Source organism: Ambystoma mexicanum, chromosome 12 (genome assembly GCF_040938575.1).
Source record: "Ambystoma mexicanum isolate Mex_15411 chromosome 12, UKY_AmexF1_1, whole genome shotgun sequence".
Classification (NCBI taxonomy): domain Eukaryota; kingdom Metazoa; phylum Chordata; class Amphibia; order Caudata; family Ambystomatidae; genus Ambystoma; species Ambystoma mexicanum.
In genome coordinates, this window is record NC_090936.1 from 655,242,613 (window position 1) to 655,263,332 (window position 20,720).

Here is a 20,720-nt window from a genome sequence, read left to right on the forward strand (position 1 = left end):
GTCCTGCGAAGGAGCTGCAACCCTTGGAGTGGAGGGCACATCCATTCTCGATGTCAGCACAGAGTCCTACGAAGAAGAGCCTTCGGAAGTGCCCCTGGATCATCCATTGGCTGACCAGCTCGAGTTTGGACTACCGTGCTGCATATGCCACCATTCTGAGTTGAGGCCAGGACCTTCCAAGATCACCAGTTTGTGCTACAATATTGACCTTTGTCAAATTGTGTGGTTCCAACATCGAGGGAACCTGAGATAGGAGGTGGAGTCTGACCGCAACAAGTGAATCCCCCTGCATTTCCGTGCATCAGTGGCCGTTGTCCAAAACAGCTTTCCTGCATCCAGTCCAGTGCTGAGAGGGGCCCTGCATTGAGTTATTCTGCATTCTCAAACCTGAAGACCTTGCAGCAGTATTTGTCGTCGACTGGAGAAGTGCTCGAACCAGCAGTCCCTGGGCATCACAGACCCTCTTCAGAAGACCTTGCAAGTACTAAGAAGAATTGGAGTATGGGGAGTAAGTTGTAGCAATACTTGCCTGAACCCCTAACTCCACTTTTAAAAGTTTGATACCTTTTAAAAAATGTTATAACAGTTTGGCTTTGCCAAAGTTGGGGACACTTTTGTTAGTTAGAGCAACTCGTCCTGTACCACTTGGAGCACTTCATTGGTCGCCAAATGCCCTACACTTTTTTCTTTCTGTCTCACAAACTATATGGAACTCTGGTGAACTTTTGGGCACAAGGCCCCATACATCTGAGGGATGGACTTCTAAAGTTAAAGTTAATGTGATAATGTTTTGGACCTGTAGTGCTGCAATACTAATACTTACCTTCCTTTTTAGGGGCTTAATAAGTATTTTGCCCTACTCCAGTGATTCTATATATGTATTTTTTATTTAGTGTTTTGTGATAATATTACATGCTAGTAGTAATTTTTTCACTGTGTTACATGGCCATAAATAAAGAAGTATTTTTTATAACTGATTGTCTAAGTGTGTTCCGTGACTTTTCACTGTGTGTGCTCATTGAGGACCCCTTACAAGCTCATCGCCTAATGAGACTTAGCCTAGACCACTCGCCTGTCACTATACTAGGTTGGCCTTATATACATCTGTCCACCAGGCCAGAGTATAGAAAATCAGTCCTAACAACAGGTCAGGCATTTCAGGCATTATGAGGACAGCACCTGGGCACGTGAGTATGTTTCTTACATATGAAGCATGTGAAGGTTTATTTGGCATAAGAGGGAAGTAATTGAGCATTTGAAGATGTGCTTGGCATATTATAGCAGCTCCCAGATATATGAGGCTTTACATACATGAGGTATATGCTTCTTTTTTCGAATATGCGGGCAGTATTGGCAATAAAGTCGAACTTGGCATGTAATGGCAAAATCTAGTCATGTGTAGATGTACCACCTATATTTTGAGTCTACCTGTGATATGAGCCTTTCGTGACATACGATGGCAGTACCTGAGCATTTGAAGCTACATGTGGTTCATATTTGCAGCACCTGAACATGTGAGACTGCACTTTACATGCAATGACTATACCTGGCATATAAGGCTTTAACTGACATAAGATGGCAGTACTAGTCATTTGAGTCTGCAATTGGTATGTGAGGGCAGCCTCAGCATATGAGGCTGTACCTAGCATACAATCACTATCCCATAGCCACGCTTACCGAGGTAGAATCCTGGACTCCTTTGCATCATTACTCAAAAACGGATCCCAATTTGGGAGAATAGAGTTATCAGGATCTTTTCTCTTATGTGTAGGGTACACCTGCTGCCAATACTGTCACTGCTGCTATTTGGTTTAATCGTGGAAGAGGGCAGTATTCTATAAAGACCTGATTCCACTACCCCATTATTCCGATAACCCATAGATGTCCCTGGAAGTCTGTTCACCCAATCACATCTCCAATTTGAAAGCCTTCCTAAATGTTCTTGAATGATGGATGTCCAACTTCACCCTGCAACTGGACCATTTCAAACTGAATTCCTTCTCGTTCGCACTAATCCCTCCCACCCGTTAGTTCAATCTCTCACTTCTTGCTGTATCCCCCTAATTGCTCTTAATGCCAAATCAGCATGCTTCAGAAATAACAAATATGTGTCTATAATCATCTGCCATAATAATCTGTTATATACAATGGTAGAAGTGTACCAACAAAGTATTGTGTGTATGTGTAAGCTAAGCATGTTGTGTGTGCCTGTGTGAGGTATGTATCTGTGTGGGTTGTCTGTGCTTGGGTGGGGTGTCGATGCATATTCATTCACAGCATATATTTGTTTGTGTAGTTATATTCGAAGTATGTTGGCAGTATTACTCAAATACATGTATTTTGTATTATTTGTTTTGGATTTTCTTTATATTTATAGAGCGCTTTACGCCAAAGCGCTGCACATAATTAAAACGGTACATGAGATGTCACCATGAAGAAAAACCAGCAAGGACTAAGAAGATAAAAAATGTTCTTTGAGCTGAGTACGGAGCAAAGAATAGGATGTAAGAGAACGTAAAGCCAATGAAAGCGCATTCCAATGAAGAGGGGCAAAGTAGAGTAAAAGAACGGAAACAGAACTGAGCACAAGGGGGACGAGGAACTGTGAGGAGGAATAGAGACTGAGAATGAAGGGATTGAGCAGGAGAATGAAAAGAAACAAGTGAACAAGTGAGGAGCAAGATTATGAAGGGATTTAAAGACAAAACACAAGTAATTAAACTTAAGTCGAGAATGAAAAGAAAGTCAACGCAAAGAGAGACGTGCAGTGTTAATGGAGCCACGAGCAGATAAAGGAAATAAAAGACGAATTGCAGAATTATATAGATTTAAGTGGATATAAGTGAGAGGCGGGATTCCCAAAAAGTAACAAGCAGCAATAGAAGAGTCAAGTGAAAATAAGAGGTGAAATAAGAGGTTTTGTGGCATGAAAAGAAAGGTATGGTCTAGCCTTACGTATAAAGCGCCAGGCTATTATGCAAGTCTATGCCCATCCCCTCTCCAGCCTACTTCTGCAGGAGTCTGCCCTGATACATTCTGATTTCACCATCACCGTCTTGTGGCCAATGTTGATTTTGACTTTTATGGACTTCATTGATTCACGGTGCATCACCCTTTCTCAACTCTCATGCTGGACTTCCTTTGCATCCTGTACTCATGGTGGCCCTGAATCATGCTGTTCCCATCTTCATCTTGTATCCTGCCTTGCAATATTATGTGTTACTACTGATTTCTGCAATTGTATTCGCTCTCCCCTCTTGCTTCTCCACTCTTTTTGACTGCTTACTCTGTCCTCTCCCTTTCTCCCTTTTCCTATCTCCTCCCCTTACTTTCTTCTATGCACTTACTCCATCAGAATTGTCGGTGGACCTAGTATGATAGCAACCTCGTCTGTCTCCTTCTCCCTACCCTTAATTGTCCCCCCCCCTTCAGTACTATCGGAAATGTCATCAGGCCTAGTACGATAGTCGCTTGTTTTGTTCCTCCCCTCCCTTTCTGCACCCCTCTCTGTCACCTTTTGTTTTTCTCCGGCTCCACCAGAAATGTTGTCAGGCCTTGTACCGTAGTCGCCCGTCTGTTTCCATGTCCTTCCCACTCTCCCCCTCCCTTCCTTATCTGTATTTTAGCACTTGAACTTTCTGAAATATCGCCAGGACCAGTACGATAGTTAATTTCACATCCTTACTGTTCATGGCCTGTATTTTCCCTTGTTCCCTGCATTGCCTTGAAGCGCTTTGAAACACATTGTGTATAGGCGCTATATAAATAAACTATCATATAATATCATATGCAAAAAGGACGAGCATACTCGTCCTGGGCACTTAAGGGTTTAAAGAGATGTACCCTATTGTATGTGTGAATTGTACTTACCTGTAGTCTGATCATAGTCTATGTACATATACATAGTGCAAGTGATTCTTGTTTGTGGGTGGAGTGTTGTGGGAGGGTTGTGGAGTGTGTGGTATTGTGAGGTATTGGTGGGAGCTTGAATGGAGGGTTCGATTAGAGCATAAGGGCGGTGCATATGCACATTCCAAGCAGATTGTCTGTGCTTACTCACATTCTGAGACTATTGTAAGCATCGTTCATATTTGCTTATAAGTGTATTCTAAGCACGTTTGCATATTCTGAGGGTACTTGTGTTTCTGTGGGAGGTCGAGAGCCAGACATGCAAATGAAAAGGGGCTTTAAAAAGGCGCCAACCTATGGTGCTTTCTATGCTGGTAATTTCTACAACTGCGGTCAGGATAAAAACACTTTATAGAAACAGTAGCTTATCTTTCCATTTATTTTCCCTTAAATTAAGCATTGATAAGAAAAAAAGTGTAGAAAGATTATAGAGGGGTTATAAATATATTCTTAGGGCATCATATCTAACATGCGCTTTTGATTGACATCAGGAAAACCAAAACAATCAGTATGTAAATACAAATTGTGACATATAGGTTGCATAATACATTACTCCTATGTATTTAGGAGCACCAAAAAGAGCAAGGGCCATCATGTCCAAAGAAATTACATAGGTTATCCTCAACTCAGCATTTTGAGTACTGTAGTATATCAGCATTGTAGTGCTGATATGTTACAGTGCACACGCTGAACCATTATCTAAATGTGATAAAACCTGTGTTCAATATAAAAAATCTTGCTAAAAGAAAAGTTGATCATCCCTTAACGCTCGTATCAGGAAGTTGTGAGTGAAACGCAGCTAACAATAATGTTGTCTATTGCTGTCTGACTTTGAACCACATCATGTGATTGTCTCCATTATCTATCTGTTTAGCTTGCGTCTGGCATGGAGCAGGACAATTGTGAACAGCCTGTTGTTTTAAGAGAAGAAAACAAACGCCGGAGAAGAAAAATGAAGCCCCACACTGCGGTGAGCCAATTGTCCTCCATGGAACAAGTCCAGATAGAATTTATTCTCCCCACCACTGATAGACTCACAAAGATGCAGGAAACAATGCTGCTTGACATTGCTGGGAACTGCACTGTGGAACAGATGAAGGCGCAAGTCTGGATGCGCGCGATTGAAACCAGTCTCAACGCAGACTTTTATCGACGATCTGCACCGGACCACTGCCTTCTTCATTATCAGAAGAAAGGGCAGTGGTATGAAATTTATGACCGGCATCAGGTCATCCAAACCTTGGACTGTATACTATACTGGAAAGTACTACAGAAAGATAAAGGGAAAATTCACATTGTCCAGAAGCAGAGCATGAGAGAGGACATCCTGGAGTTCCAGAGGCAGCTGAATTACTTGATCGGCTCGGATGTTACTGACGTCAGTAATGTTCACGACGATGAGTTGGAATTCACTCGTCGCAGGTTACTGACACCTCGCATGATCGAGTTGGCGAAGAGGGACTCCAAGCTGTATTCAATGGACCCTTGGGTGACATCCAAGCCTCTTCCTGAATATCTGATCAACAAGATTGTTACTAATAATATTTTTATAATAGTACATAAAGGGACGATGAGTCAGACAATCAAAGTGTCAATTGATGAAACTCCTGAGATGATTCTCCAGAGGTTCTTTGCTAAAATGGCAAAAAAGAAACTACTGCTTGACCTTTCCGAGGAGCACAGTGAACTGGATTTTGTACTCCGCGTGTGTGGTAGAGATGAATACATCATAGGCAGCACTGCCATCAAGGATTTCCACTGGATCAGGCAGTGCCTGAAAAATGGGGAAGAAATCCATCTCGTTCTCGATGCCCCCCCTGATCCGGCGCAGGATGAAGTTGAGAAAGAAGAATGGCCCCTGGTGGATGACTGCACAGGAGTTACGGGATATCACGAGCAGCTGACGATCGAAGGGAAAGATCACGAGAAAGTATTCACAATATCTCTTTGGGACTGCAGCAGGAAATTCAGAGTTAAGGTCGTTGGCATTGATGTCCCGGTGCTGCCAAGAAATACTGAGCTCACTGTTTTTGTTGAAGCCAATATTCAACATGGCCAACAGCTTCTTTCGCAGAAGAGGACCTCAAGCAAGCCATTTTTGGAGGAGGTACTGTGGAACACCTGGCTTGACTTTGACATTAAAATCAAAGATTTGCCAAAAGGGGCACTCCTGAATCTCCAAATATATTGTGGCAAAGCACCACCATTGTCTACGAAGACTAACCTTCAGCCGCGTGATTCTGCAGCCACGGACTATAAGTGCAAAACCCAGCTTCTTTATTACGTGAACCTTTTGCTAATTGATCACCGTTTCCTGTTGCGACAAGGAGAATATGTACTTCATATGTGGAAAATCCCGGGTAAAGGAGAGGAACAGGGCAGCATCAACGCTGACAAGTTAACATCAGCCACAAACCCAGACAAAGAGACATCCATGGCAATTTCTATTGCCCTGGACAAATATTGCCACCCAATAGCCTTGCCCAAGCATAGGCCAACAGTGGATCCTGAGGGGGATCGAGTGCGCACTGAGATGCCAAATCAGCTCCGCAAACAGCTGGAAGAGATCATCGCCACAGATCCGCTTAACCCACTCACCCCAGAGGACAAAGAATTGTTGTGGCACTTCCGGTATGAAAGCATAAAGCACCCCAAGGCATATCCCAAGATGCTAAGCTCAGTAAAGTGGGGGCAGCAAGAAATAGTGGCAAAGACCTACCAGTTGCTAGCAAAAAGAGATGCGTGGGACCAGAGCGTGTTGGATGTGGGACTAACCATGCAACTTCTGGACTGCAACTTTTCCGATGAAAACGTGCGAGCGATGGCCGTCCAAAAACTGGAGACCCTACCAGATGACGATGTGCTGCATTACCTGTTGCAGCTGGTACAGGTAGGAGAATTTGATTTTACTTGTGACATCTTAATTTGCATGGCTAAAGTAACTGACACTTTGTCTTAGAAACAGGAGCATGTCAATAACAGTGGAATGTTAGTAAAATGAGAGCATGTCCTGTACCTGAGCACTCCTCCCATCAGTGCAGTGCAGGCGGCGTGCACGGCATGCTATTCGTGTCAAGCAATGTACTTTTACTGGGGAACTAATGTGTTGTTGCTACTTAGTAGCAAATGCCACAACCGGCTGTGAAAGAGCTTTGTTTTTGTTGAACAATAGAGCATTTGATCTGGGCTGGGCTGGGCTGGCCGTGTCCCAGGGGATCTTAACAAGAGTCTGTTTATACACAGAGATGGCTTGCCTTGTTTGCTTAAACAAAGAGTGACAAGCATCGACGCAGTACTTCGCAGAACTTTAACCCGATGATACCAGTTGATTTAGAAGAACATATTGCATCGAATTTGTCTTTAACTCTGTCACAAATCGCCACGATTCTTTTGTCACCTCGCGATTTCCAAACAGTTCATGCAGCAGAAACTAAAGGACAACATTTCCATGGCCCCGTGCATACAAGCACCGCCGCTTCCCTTCGGGAAGGGATGTTCTGACCTAGATGTCAGGCAGGAGCGGAAGGTCCTGTGCACGTGTGCATGGAGGAACATACACTTTTCAAAGACGAATGAAAAAAAAACTTCTGACAAATGACATCATCCCAACACATATTGTATTTCTTTCGGGAAAAGTCTATTTTCTGGTCTCTTAAAAAGTGATTATTTAAAATCGCTTTAGTCTTTTGGGTAACGCTAGTGATGCGGCCTGTAAAAATAAGCATTGGCAAAGCCAATAGTTTTGGTGTTCGCGAATGTCCTTGGCAGATTGCATTTACAGGCATTGGAAGCATGGGGGAGACAACACACGTGCAGGGACGAATGCAAGAAGGGGTGCAGGGATGAATGTCTGGGATAGAGAGAAAGAGAGAGGCAGTGTAAGCAAGGATGCCAGTGAGGGGGCACGGAGATAGAGAGAGGATGAAGTGTGGGTGTGGGAGAGGGAGAATCAGAGAGAAAATAGGGGTGCAAGGAAAGAAAAAGATAGGATGAGAAGAGATGATGCATGCAAGCGTGCAAGTGGGATAGATGACGGCGCGAGAGAGCGCATAAGGAAGAGCTCCAGTAGATGCCAGTCACCAAAAGTACAATGGAGCCTTTTGCAACTTACATTTAGGCCGATCAACTTGCCATTTTGCGTAAAAAGTTTGCCTTCAATGGCTCACAAATGAGAGCCTTCGAAAAGTCATTCAGATGGATGGATGAATGAATGAATGAATGAATGAATGAATGAATGAATGAATGAAGAGCTAAAGAACCATTGAAATAGACATGTTTCTTGTTGCACACGTCTGTTGGTGTTCGGAACATGATTACAATTTAGCGACCGTGTCATTTCAATACAATATGGAGGAAGAAGTAGCCTTAAACATTCAGTGCTTGAAATCCGAGATGCAATTTACCTATGTGCCAGTTTCAACAAGTACTGTCCCTTCATTAACCCCCGCCGTGTCCCCTAGCCAGGTGGCAGAGGTAAGCACTGCCAGGTGGCACATACTGCAGAGAGAGAAATAGGTAGGGCCGCTTCAGACACACACAGTTGCGAGCAGCTAATCCCAGGGAAATACATTGTATATGTCTTAGTGCCGACAGTCTCAGTGGGGGCACATCTACATAAATCAGGAGTTATTTTACAGGTGTTCCGTTTCGCTGCTCCCTCAGGATTCTACGCTGAGTAGTAGCAGCCTAACCCCCGGCCCCTTCCGGTCCTTGAGGACCTGTCGAGGGCCCCGCCCCTCCTTATCCATCCCTCTCTACCCTTTGGCCATTTTATTTTATTTTTGATTTTTCCATTTTCATTTTCCTTTCATTTCTTTTCCCATTACTATTTAAGTGCATTTTTCTTTCCATTTCCGTTTCCTTGTGACTTTTTCGCATTGGCTCCTTTCTTAGGATGCGTCCACTTATCTTTTCCCTCTCGTGCTTCCATTATCCCCTTAATTCCTCTTCTTCCCCCTTCCCCTTTCTTCCCTTGGAGGTCTCTATATTCCTTGCCAAATTCCCCTCCCCCCAACGATCTTCCCTTAGCCTGTCATGCTATGAATTCCCCCCCTACTTCTGTCGAGACCCGGGCTGCCCTAGCTCCCACCGCCTTAGCTGGCCCATCCCCCTGTGGCCCCTTCACGCCCTCCGGTTCGCACAAGCCCCATCTAAAGCTACCTTCCCCACAGCCCAACCATTCCTTCCCCATCCTACTCCCCGTAGCCTAAAAAGGTCCTCCCAAGCTCCCCTCCGCCCCTCTGAGGCCTCTTCCCACCGTATGCCAAGGACCCCCCTCCCAGACATTACCCTGAGTTCTCCCTAAACTGTCACTTGAAAATGCCCCAGCTCTCTTCCTACCCCCCGTAGCCGACCCCTCGTCCCAGGTTCCCCTCCCCCCACTTTTCCATCCTACTCGCCAGAGCCCCGTTTACTCTAAATCATTTCCTTCCTTCCCCTACCCTTGTTGTATTGGTTGTCACTCTCCTTTTTCTTTTCCATCGATGCGCTTCCACTTTTTCCCCCACCCATGTTGGAGTTGGAAGGTCTTCCAAGCCCCCTAACTCTCCCCTTTCACATGGGCCTCCCCTGAGTCTAATACTCCTGGGCACCGTTCATAAAAAACTGATGGCTGTGCAGTTCCCTTGTGGTATCCGCCAGTACTTTCTAACGGGAACACCATGTAACATCCGCTGGGCGTGTCTGACTGAAAACCATCACTGCGACCAGTCCCTCTGCCACGACTCACTGCGGGCAACCGGAAGCAGTGAGTTCCCCCTCAGGCACCTGGTCACCTTGTGCTGTACAAAAACCCTGCTATACTCCAAACACTGTTCTTCTGCCCCCATTCATTCCGTTCGTAAACAGACAAGCTTGCCCTTCGGACTCCACGGGTGGCATGATGATTTGTGCTGGAGACAGCGTTCCTTGGCAACTCAACTCCATTGTGTCTGTGCTCCCTGACAGGAGGGCCAACTGTCCAGACAGTGGCGTGCTGGAGTGAGGTCTTCCCTTGACCGGGTGGTTCCTTTTGTAGGAGGCCCCCCCTTTCCGACAGGGGGGGGCATGTTGGGCCTTGCTCAGCCATTGTTTATTTTCAAATTTGTTTATTGGCATTTTTCAAAAATATCAAACAAGTTGTGTACCATGGAGCCATTCTCAAATAGTTATAAACATATGTTTAACTTAACGTCAAAAAATTACAAATACAAAAACAAAACAACCATAACTGTCTCCATATTCTGTCCGTTACATATATCGTTAACTGTTTCGGGGGGAGGGTGGGAGCGAAGGGGAACCAACCGGCAACTTCAATAGGGGGAAAGCTTCCGCAAGGTCTCTATCCTCTGCAGTACTTCCGCTGCTGCTGGCTTTATGACAGGTCCCACATGGGCCTGGATTAAGTTCCGATTCAGGGGGGTTTATCATCCGAGGGGTGGAACATGTGTCTGGTGAGTTCCTTCCATGCCTCGAGTGACATGCTAGAGTCATCCGTGGATCTGGACACACAGTCCTCCCATGCCACGGTCTCGGCCAGCACCCACCGTTCAGTCTCTTTGTGCCATAGTTTGAACTGAGGGCCCATGGGTTTCTTCCAGGCCATTGCTATAGTTCTTTTGGCCAGTATGCACGATATGTCCATGAGCCTTGTTGCATGCTTGAGTTTGGCTGGTCTGGGGTAGGTTCCTAAGAGGCACTCGCTGGGTGTCCAATTATATTTACTCAGGCCTGCTTTTTCGCAAGTTTGTTGGACCCTGTCCCACAGAGCCCTTGTCCTGGGGCATTCCCATAACATGTGGATCAGATCCGCTTTTTCCCCATTGCACCAGTTGCAGGTCGGTTGTGCCTGGGGATTGAAGGTGGCTATGCGGCACTGGGTCAGGTAAGTTCTGTGTAGTATGTTCAACTGAATCTGCCTAAATCTATGGTTTCTGGACACCGTTTTGGGGAATGTGAGAGCTCTGTTCCACTCCCCTTCAGTCATTTCCCGGCCTATATCCTCCTCCCATTTGCTTTTCATTTCCATGCTCCGAGGATTTGGCATGTCGATCAGGTGGCCATATATTTGCGAAACGGGTTTACCGCCCTCTCCCAAGTTGTATATCAAGGTGAGGAGTGGGTCTGTATCTGGTTCCACCGGCCACAAGTCCCATTTGCGTCGGGCCACAGCACGAGTTCTTTGGTACCACAGAAACTGGCCGGTATGTATGCCTTCCGTTTCCTGCAGCGAGGCGAACTCCCTGAAAGTGCCTTCCTCATACAGATCTCCCCAGGTGTAGACTCCTTCCCTCTCCCAGAGCCTGATATGTTTTAAATCCGAAAGTGTTGTGCATAGGTCTGCGATTAGGGGGACTTCCGGGGTATAGGAGTTCCGTGAGTTAGTGAGCATTTTTGCCCTGTGCCAAATTTACCTTCCCAGGTCAGCCAAAAAGGGTAGCGTTCCCAGCAGTTTGGACGGTGCCCAGACCAGTTCTTTCAGATGGAATTGGGGCAGCATGGCCTGTAGCAATGGTGTTTCGGATGTGGGTTCATCATCTAGCCATTTGGTCACAAAACTAAGCTGTGCTGCTATGTAATATTTTTCTAGGTTTGGGAGTTGAATACCGCCTTGGCTATATTGTAGGGTTAGCAAATGCAACGCTATTCTATGCCTGCCTTTCCCCCATAGGACCTCTCGCAGTATGGTCTCAAGCAGTCGGAAGAAGGGCTTGTGTATATAGTAGTGTACATTTTGAAACCCATAAAGGAAACGTGGGAGAACGATAATTTTAGTTATCGAAGCCCTGCACATCATCGAGAGGGGGAGTTTTGCCCAGAACGCCATTGATTTGCGTAGGGCGGGGAGTGCAGCCTTTGTGTTTCGTTGGTGCATTAGCTCGGGGGTATGCATAATGTGCACTCCAAGGTAGCGGAATGACGTATTCTGCCATTGGATCCCAACTTCAGGGAGTGCTTCCAAACTCTCTGTTTTCAGGGCCGCTAGGGGGAACATACAAGACTTCGACCTGCAAAATCTTATCCCAGAGACCTTGGAATAATTGTCCAGCACTTCTAACATGGTTGGTACACTGAGGTGTGGGTCCCTGATGTATGTGAGAATGTCATCCGCGTAGAGCGAGATGATGTGATCCACGTCTCCCAGTCTAATGCCTGCATCGAAGAATTGCTTTCTAAAGTAGACAGCTATGGGTTCTAGTCCCAGTATGTAAAGCATTGGGGATAGTGGACAACCCTGTCTAGTCCCCCTGCATATATCCCAGGCCTCCGACACATACTTCCCAGATTTCACCCTTGCCTTAGGTTTAGCATACAAGATGTTAATCCACCTGATAAACCCGGGACCAAAGCCAAACTCCCTAAGCACTGCCACAAGCCATTCCCAGTAGATGGAGTCAAACGCTTTGACTGCGTCTAGGGACAGCAGCGCGTATGAGTCCTTGTCTTTATTGGTTTGCGCTATAATGTGCTGCAGCCTGCGTAGGTTCATGGATGTATTGCGGCCCGGCACGAAGCCGCACTGATCTGGGTGAACTATGTCTCCTATTATTCTAGACAGCCGCTTCGCTAAAATCGTAGTCAGGATTTTAACGTCATAATTTAACATTGCAATCGGGCGATATGAGTCACATTGGTCTGCCGGTTTATTGGGCTTGAGGATCGGGATCACAAGCGTCTCCCTCATACTTTCGGGTAGTATCCCCTCTTCGTATGCCTCCTGGTATACTGCGTGTAATAGGGGGGTCAGGGAGGACTCATACGTTTTAAAAAATTCTGTGGGCAACCCGTCTGTTCCCGGTGCTTTGCCTGTGGCCAGGGATCTAATTGCATCGGTAATGTCTTCGGGTGTGATTTCTGCTTCTAGGGAGTCGGCTTGCTCAGGGGACAGCCTCGGGAGCCCTATCTCTTCTAGTGTTTCTATCAACCGTTCATGGGGGACCTGCTCCTCATGTGAATACAGGTGGGTGTAAAAGCGAGTGAAAGTGTAATTTATGCCCTGCTGCGTACAGTGTGTGTTTCCATCCTCATCTTGTAGTGAGGTGGTGGGGTGTTTGGGGTCCTCTTTACGGCAGAGCCAGGCGAGTAGTCTGCCCGGTCTGTCGGCCTCAACATGTGCTCTATTTGTTTTGGCAGTATAGTCGAACTTTTCCAGCCTGTTCCACGCAGTTATGTTCCGCTCTCTAAGTTTCACAAGCTCCTCTTCCCTCTGTTGGGTGTCTACGGGGGTAGCCTCAAGTAGACCTCGTTGAACGGCAATCTGCCGTTCCACGAGGTCTAGTTCCTTCCTGAGCAGCTTCTTGATACCTCCCGCCTTTGCAATTACTTCTCCCCTGGTTACCACCTTTAGAGCCTCCCACACTGTGCTATTGTAAGCTACACTACCGATGTTAACCTCTAGGTATGCATCAATAGAATCGCGTAATTCTTCTCAGAAGGCTGGGTCCCTCAGGGCGTCTGTGGGCATTTTCCACATGGGAATGGGGGGTCTGGGCCCTCTGTGGTTCCATGTTATCAGAAGCGGGGACTGATCAGAGATAGTCCTCCCCAGGTATTGTGCTCCCTCCACCCAGGGTAAGTGTTCCCTGTCTATGAATATATAATCTAGTTTTGTGTGTAACTTATGTGGGGATGAGTAGAATGAGTATTCGCATGCTTCAGGATGTTTTTCCCGCCACACATCTGTCATTTCCAGCCTCCCCAACATGGCGGATAGTGCTGTTGTAGCAGTCGATGGGCCTCCCAGCTGTGGTGTGGATCTGTCCAGCCGTGGGTCATGTACACAATTTAACCCCCCCCCCCAAATAAAGAGATCGTTCCTGTACTGCGCAACTCTAGGGAACAGTGAGTTCAGGTAGGGCGGTATGTTATTGTTAGGGAGATAGGAGTTCATGATGCATACTGCTTCTTGTTCAATGAATCCCCAAATTACGACGAACCTACCTTCCGGGTCTATCTCAGTTTTATCCACCCGGAGTGGGAGCTGTGGGTGAATCCAGGTGTAGACCCCCCTTGCGTATTTAGAATAAGTGATGCCAAACCCCTGTCCACCCCAATGTGTTTGTAGCTTGGCCACCGAGTCCGCCGTGCAGTGGGTCTCCTGTAGTAATGCTATTATTACCCCTTTTCTGTGCAGGTAGGTTTTAATCCTGTTCCTTCGGAGATAAGTCCTTAGGCCCCTTACATTCCATGTCATTATTTTTATGGTGGTCGCGGCCATAGGGGTTTAGTAACGGTTCTGTTGTCCCCCCTTTCCCCTGCCTCTGCCGTCCCTGGACCTGTTAACCAGGGGTCGGTCTGTGTTGGGGTTGGGGCGCGAGCCTCATCGGTTCCTCCCTCCCCTCTCTCTCAGTTTCAATTGGAGACTTATTAACATTAATAATTCTCATTCTAGTAAATAAGGGCAACAAACCTTGCAACTCAAAACTGCCCCCAGCAGTTGCTTCAAACTTGCAGTGCTCGGGGCACCTGATCCTTCCAGGCCTTTCCGGGCCTCCCGGTGCGGGTGGTGTGTCGGCAGTCGGCCTCCACGTGTTGCAGGGGGGTGCGTTGGCTTTGTTGTTATTCGCATGGGTCGGAGCGCTCCTGCCCGTCATGGCGTACATAGAGTTGTAGATCTCAACCGGTCCGGTATTCATTCAGCAGTTGTGCGAACCTTCATTTTCCTGTCGTTTGGTGCTTTCAATGGCCTGTGACTTCATGCGCAGTGCTGTCCTTATCATCAGCAAGGTTGTTGTCCTCAAGCCACATATTTGCCGCTGCCAGAGTCTCAAGAAAGATAGCTTTCCCCTTGTATAGTACCTTAAGGCGGGACGGGCACAGTAGCATGTACTTGAGGTTTAGCTTGCGCAACCTAGCTTTCAGCGGTACAAATGAGTTCTGTGCTCGCTGCACCGCGGGGGTATAGTCTGGATAAATGACTATTTTGGTGCCATGTTTCTCGATCTCCCCTCCTTCTCTTGAGAATCTCAGTATAGTCTCTCTGTCGCAAAAGTTCAAGACTTTTGCAATAATAGGGCACGGTCGGGAGCCCGGAGGGGGCCTCTTCTGAAGTGATCTGTGGGCCCGTTCTATCGAGAAGCCCTGGGTCAGTTTGCCAGCCCCGATTTCTTGCAATAGCATCGTTTCTACGAATTCGGTCAGGTCTGGGCCCTCCGTGTCTTCCGGTACCCCCAGGATTCGGATGTTGCAGCGGCAGGCACGTCCTTCAGCGTCTTGCAACTCAAGGTCTTGGACCTTAGATTTAAGTTCTGTGGTGTCGTTAACATTGTCTTGGAGCGTTGCCTCCGTTGTGGTAACCCTTTCTGTAAGGTTACGGCCGTCCTGTCTCATCAGTTGCATGTCCGACTTGATTTCATCGATCCTGGTTTCGATGGACGTTCGTAGCGCCGCTATGGCTTGTAGCACTTGCGTATTTGTTGGATCGTCCTCCTTAGCCGTCGGGTTGTCTGCTGCCTCTGTCCCCTGTTGTTGTTTCACCCTGACCGTGGTGAAGGAGTCCATGGTCGCGGTTTTTAATTTGCTTTTGGGGGGCGACATCGCCTGTCTTTGGGCGTGCTACGCAGCCTTTTCACGTTCAGCGGGGACGTGTATGTAGGGTCGATTGCGAGGGCGGTCGTTGCAGATGGGGAGTCGTCAGCCTGCGGATGTTCCCGTCACCTTCTCTCTTCTTCGTGTCTTACCGTGTCTCTCGCGGCCTCCCGCCAGCCGGCGCCTCTCCTGCACGCGGTCTCGTGCTGAGGGTCCCCCCCCTTCGTCTCCTCCTCCCGGGACTTGGTCTCGGAGGCAGAAACCCAGGTCACAGCCGGCAGCGGGGATCCGTCCCCCCCGGGGTGTCGCCGGATCACTGGGTTGGACGCTGTGGGCCCTCCTCTCTCGCCTCCGGAGGCTATCCGCCCTCCAGCGGTGTGTCTCAGATGGGACCGGCGGGCGCCGCCATTTTGTTGGGTCGGGGCCTCCTCTTTGTTCGCTTCGGATAACCGTTATCCCGGTCCGATTTTCTTGCAGAAACTTCATTGAGGGTAGGGAAACGGTTCTTCTTCCCGTAGCTACTTCAGGCGTGCTTGTTCAGCTTAAGCCGGCCGAACGATTCAGTCCGTTGTAGGATCTCGGGCAGGAGCACGAGGAGAACACGTCCTCACTCCATGCGTGCTGGCCACGCCTCCCCTTGCTCAGCCGTTGTGATCCCTTCCAGGAGGGCCCTCATTTATACGCAATTGTGTAATTTCTTTTATTTTAGTTAAACATATTTCCTTTTCCATTATTGTATCAGTTTTCCCCCGCACTACTCCCTCCCCTTGAGCCCTAAGTTCCCCGCCCCCATCAACTGGGTCTAATTATTTCCCAAAGTAAATTTAGTTTTCCTTCCATTTAATTTATATTACTTTGTCCTCCATTTTTTCATACCCCTTACACTTATAAAACCTCTTCCCCTTTTCATAATCTTAACGGAAAGCCAACGCTTCATTCTATATTCCCTCTCATGACCTGAAATGCTCTGTGCTTTGATGCTAAGCATACGGAAACCTCACTGATGCTTATTGACACCTTTCCCATTCTCATAAAGGCATTTGAACGAGTACAATAGGTGCGTGCCAGACTGTCCGTCTTGGAATGCTAACTTCATCCGAAAATAGTTTCACTGGTTGGTCTAGTGTTGTGACATGATAAGCAGCGAGGGAAAGTAACGGGATGGGTGCCCTTAAAAGTTGAGCTGGGGATAGTCATTTAATGCTACAGCCAGGTTGTGGATCTAGGCCAGGTTGGTTTGACCACTATGTGAAGGTTAGATCACAGTTTGGGGTGGGTGGGTGAGGTGAAATCTTACTTTGTACCTGGAGAAGAAAGGCTTAAATAGCTCTGTATTAACTGTTAGTTATTATTTGATTTTAAACACCACAAGATTGCAATTGTGTAAAACAAAACCTTCATCCTAATTGTCATCTAAAGCATACCTTACGTAAATATGTGATACGCTTTCATAAACTTTGTTTTTTAACATTGGTGTTATCTTCCTTACCATATTGTAAATCTTGTTGATTGTAAATTTGTTCCAGTATAATCACTAGTGCACCCTTCAAGAGAGATAAACATTTTATTAATTCAAGGCAGGACACCTCCTGGCCACTCACATCATTTGGTTATGCGTTGACATCCCCTGTTTGGCTGCCTCCTTCTATTGTGGGCCAAGGTTTGCCCACCCCTGCCAACAAATCCTCCACCGCTTATGCTCCAATCTCAAGCTGTGGTCACTCTCCATGCTTCTCCTAAACCTTAGGTCATTCAGCAGCCAAACCATACCTCCCCACTTCCTGTGCTCCTCCCCCACGCATTTGCGGTAGTGGTATAAGGCTGGCCCCTGCGCGGGCTCTTTCTCCCTATTATCTGCGGCCTTATTCTGAATGCCCCAAGCAGTTCTGAAACGTGGTGACCTTCTCTTCCTAACCCGATTTAGGGGCTCGCCGTTGCTCCCACCTGGTAAAGTAACTGTGCCAGCTCCTCACTGCGTGGTACGTAACTGTCCGGCGGACCCTGAAGGATGACAGAAAAACACGGTGAGCAAATGAAGGAAGCCTGTGGCAGAGACCCAAAAACAACTTTCCCCTGTGTGGCTTGACAAATGTGGCTGAGCGCTGTCTGCCCCTGTGCATTATTGTTCTCCTTGTGCCTCCCCTCCCCCCACTTGTGGCACCGTCCAGAGCACCCTACTCCCCTGTACCCATTTGCTCAGGGAGAAGGGGCTCCGCCCCTATAGGGTGTGCCCTGGCATGCGTGGCTGCCAACCGTGTCTCATTTCAAGCCTGCTGTTTACTGTGCTCCATAGGTCTCCGCTGTGACCTGCGTGGTGTGCAGTCATAATGTCGACATCAATAATGTCGACAGTCAAAATGTCGACAAATTAATGTCGAAAATCAATAATGTCGACATACAAAAATGTCGACATTTTACATTGATGTCGACATTTTTTCGAAATGTTGTATAAATAAATAAATATATATTTATTGTTGTGTTGTATGTGTTGAGTATGAGGGGTGGGGGGTGGCAGGGGGTATTGGGTGAGAGGGGTTGGGGGGGACATCCCCATAGTAAATGATATTCTTTTTATTTATTTGTTTATTTATTTATTGAATAATAAATAAATAAATAAATATATAATTACTATGTGTTGGGAATGAGGGTGAGAGGGTGGTTGGGGGGGGTGTGGGGGGGTGTCAGGGGGGTGTTGGGTGAGGGGGGGTTGGGGGGGGACCCCCCCCATAGTAAATTAGACTCTTTTTGGTTATTTATTTATTGAAAAAATAAATAAATAAATAAATAAATAATTAGATTGTGTTGAGTATGAGGGGTGAGAGGGTGGTTAGGGGGTGTGGTGGGGTGGCAGGGGAGTGTTGGGTGAGGGGGGGTTGGGGGGGGACCCCCCCATAGTAAATGATACTTTTTGTTGGTTATTTATTTATTGAAAAAATAAATAAATAAATATATAAATAATTAGAATGTGTTGCATATGAGGAGTGGGAGGGTGGTGGTGTGGGGTGTGGGGGGGTTGCAGGAGGGTGTTGGGTGAGGTGTTGATAGTGTTAAGGGTTTATAGTCATATTGTCGAAAAAAAAATGTCGACATTTTTTTTTCGACATTATGACTTTTTACATTAAAAGTATAGAATGTCGACATTATTATTTTCGACATTATTTTTTCGACATTTTTGTCTGTCGACATTTTTTTGTCGACATTATGACTATAAACCGACCTGCGTTTGTGATTGTTGGTTTGATCCCCCCAAAAGTAACTTTTGCCTAGCGCCTAAGTGGGTGATGTACCTCTTCCCCATTTCACGCCTGCTCAAGACCCTGACACCATGCTCTTTGTGTGTCCTTGTCCCTTGTGACACGCTGAGGAACCATTGTTTTCTGCCTCTGTCGCAGAATTGAATACCCTATAGCAAGCTCTCTGATAATGTTGAGGCGAGGGAAAGCAAAGGGGTGTTAGCCCCCACAGTCGAGCTGAGAATGCTCTGTGGGTTGATGTGCCTTGCGCAGTGCCCACTTGTGGTTATGCGACCTAGAACATGGAACGCTGTTAGTCGGAACAACCAACCACCCATTTAACAAATGCTGTTGGGACTCGGTGCATGCCACAACGCCACGCACAAAACTTGTGCCCACCGCTCTGTGTTTCTCCACTCCCTGCCACTAGCCCTTGACGGCCCCAAACAGTGGTGCCTGCTGCCGTACCCTGGCCCTTCACCTTGTTCCTACCACCGTCAAAATTGACACGACTTGCCAGCTATTTGACTATTTCACCTGCCATTTTGGATATCTGAATTCTGAAACGGCCTTAACTAAATGTGACTACTACCCCCCTGCATAAAACCTGCTCAGGGCATGAACCTCAAATTGTGCGCACCTTCTGCCCCCGAAAACCCATGCACTGCCCCCAAACGAAGACACATGCGTAATGCTCAATGTGAAAAAACCTTGAGCAAAAAGGGGCAGCACTGGATTCAACTGGCCTTGGAACTTGTAACTGCTGTGGGTATTGCGGGGGAACCAACGACCAAGCCATAGCATCCAACCCAAATTCAGCAATTAGCTGTGGAACTTTAGAAACACTAAGTGTTTAAATTACCTTCTTGCCACCCATTCCCCGCTGTAACGCTCACCTGGTATCCACGGGGACGTCACTCAGCCTGTTCTGACCTCTTACGACCTCGAACCCTTCCCTGGAGGCTATTCGACTGGAGACTGGGCCTGAAACACAGGATTGGTAGAGTTTAACTCCCTATTGTCTCTGTGTGCTTGAACCCCTTCTTCCCCGGGGTCCAACCCTTCCCTTTGATCCACAGCTCACCTTGTTTTCTTGGATAGTGTGCTCTCCGTCCTGCTTTCAGCGCAGCGGCGCCTTGATTGATGCGGGCTCGTTGCTGCCTAGCTACTTCACTGGCAAGAGTCCGACAGGTAAGTATATTGAGTCTTTTGAACAGTTCTCTAACTTAATTCCTTTCCTTCCTTAGATGATGGCCGGCGTCCGGGGATTGCGGCATGCTGCTGACATGAGTAGCGTTGAAGGTGAGTGAGAGCGCGATGCGCGATGCACCCCTTTCGTATTTGCATTGAGTTCTTTTCCTGTGTCTTTTAGGTGCCGCGACGTTTTCAGCGTGGATGCCGGTTATGAAGAACAAATGCGGTGGGTAAGCGCGGTATGCGGCGCCTCTAGATGTTTCCACGCTAACCTGGAGTGTTTTTTCCCTCTTGCAGATGGATGAGAAGTTACAGAGACAGAGTTCCCCCAGAGCGGCTGGGATTCAGGTAAGCGTTTGAAGCTCGTACAGTATTTAAAAATAAGCTAAGATTTGCAGAATGCTTACTAATGCCTTTTTTCTGTTCTTTTCCCTTTTCCTTAGGAAGCGGCGTGCCGGGATGGGAATGACACCGCCAAAGATGCCCTCAGAACAGAAGGAGCGATGAATGATGGGCAGAAGCGCTGCAAGGTAAGGCTGTTCCTAACAGTGTTCTTGTTCTTGCAGGAACTGAGCGCAGAAGAAAGATGCAGGCCTACTGGAGACCGATCCGAACATGGTGAGTGTCACACTGCAGGTGCAGAAAACGCAAAGCATGTTTCTCAGCCTGGGTGTGGCTTAAATAGTCTCTGGGTATCCCAGGTGTCTCTGGGCTGAACCACACCCAAAAGACTAGACTGCACATGCAGTTCTGGGAACTGAAATATGTGGGGGCATCCATCTTGTCCCCATCAATGCACTACAAGTCCAATCCCCAATGCTATCCTATGGGTGTGAGTGAGTCTGGTGCCACAAGCGCCAAGTCTGACTCCAAGTGGGT

General features: G+C 47.2%; 1 protein-coding gene across 1 annotated transcript in view; it reads left to right on the plus strand.

The window, feature by feature from the left end:
- The window catches only part of PIK3CG (phosphatidylinositol-4,5-bisphosphate 3-kinase catalytic subunit gamma), a 380,321-nt gene that overhangs the window by 20,479 nt on the left and 339,122 nt on the right, over positions 1–20,720 (plus strand). Inside the window, exon 2 of the mRNA XM_069629131.1 lies at positions 4,784–6,799. Within this exon, the coding sequence (XP_069485232.1) occupies positions 4,796–6,799 (2,004 nt within the window). The 5' untranslated portion in view covers positions 4,784–4,795. The remainder of the gene's footprint in view (positions 1–4,783; positions 6,800–20,720) is intronic.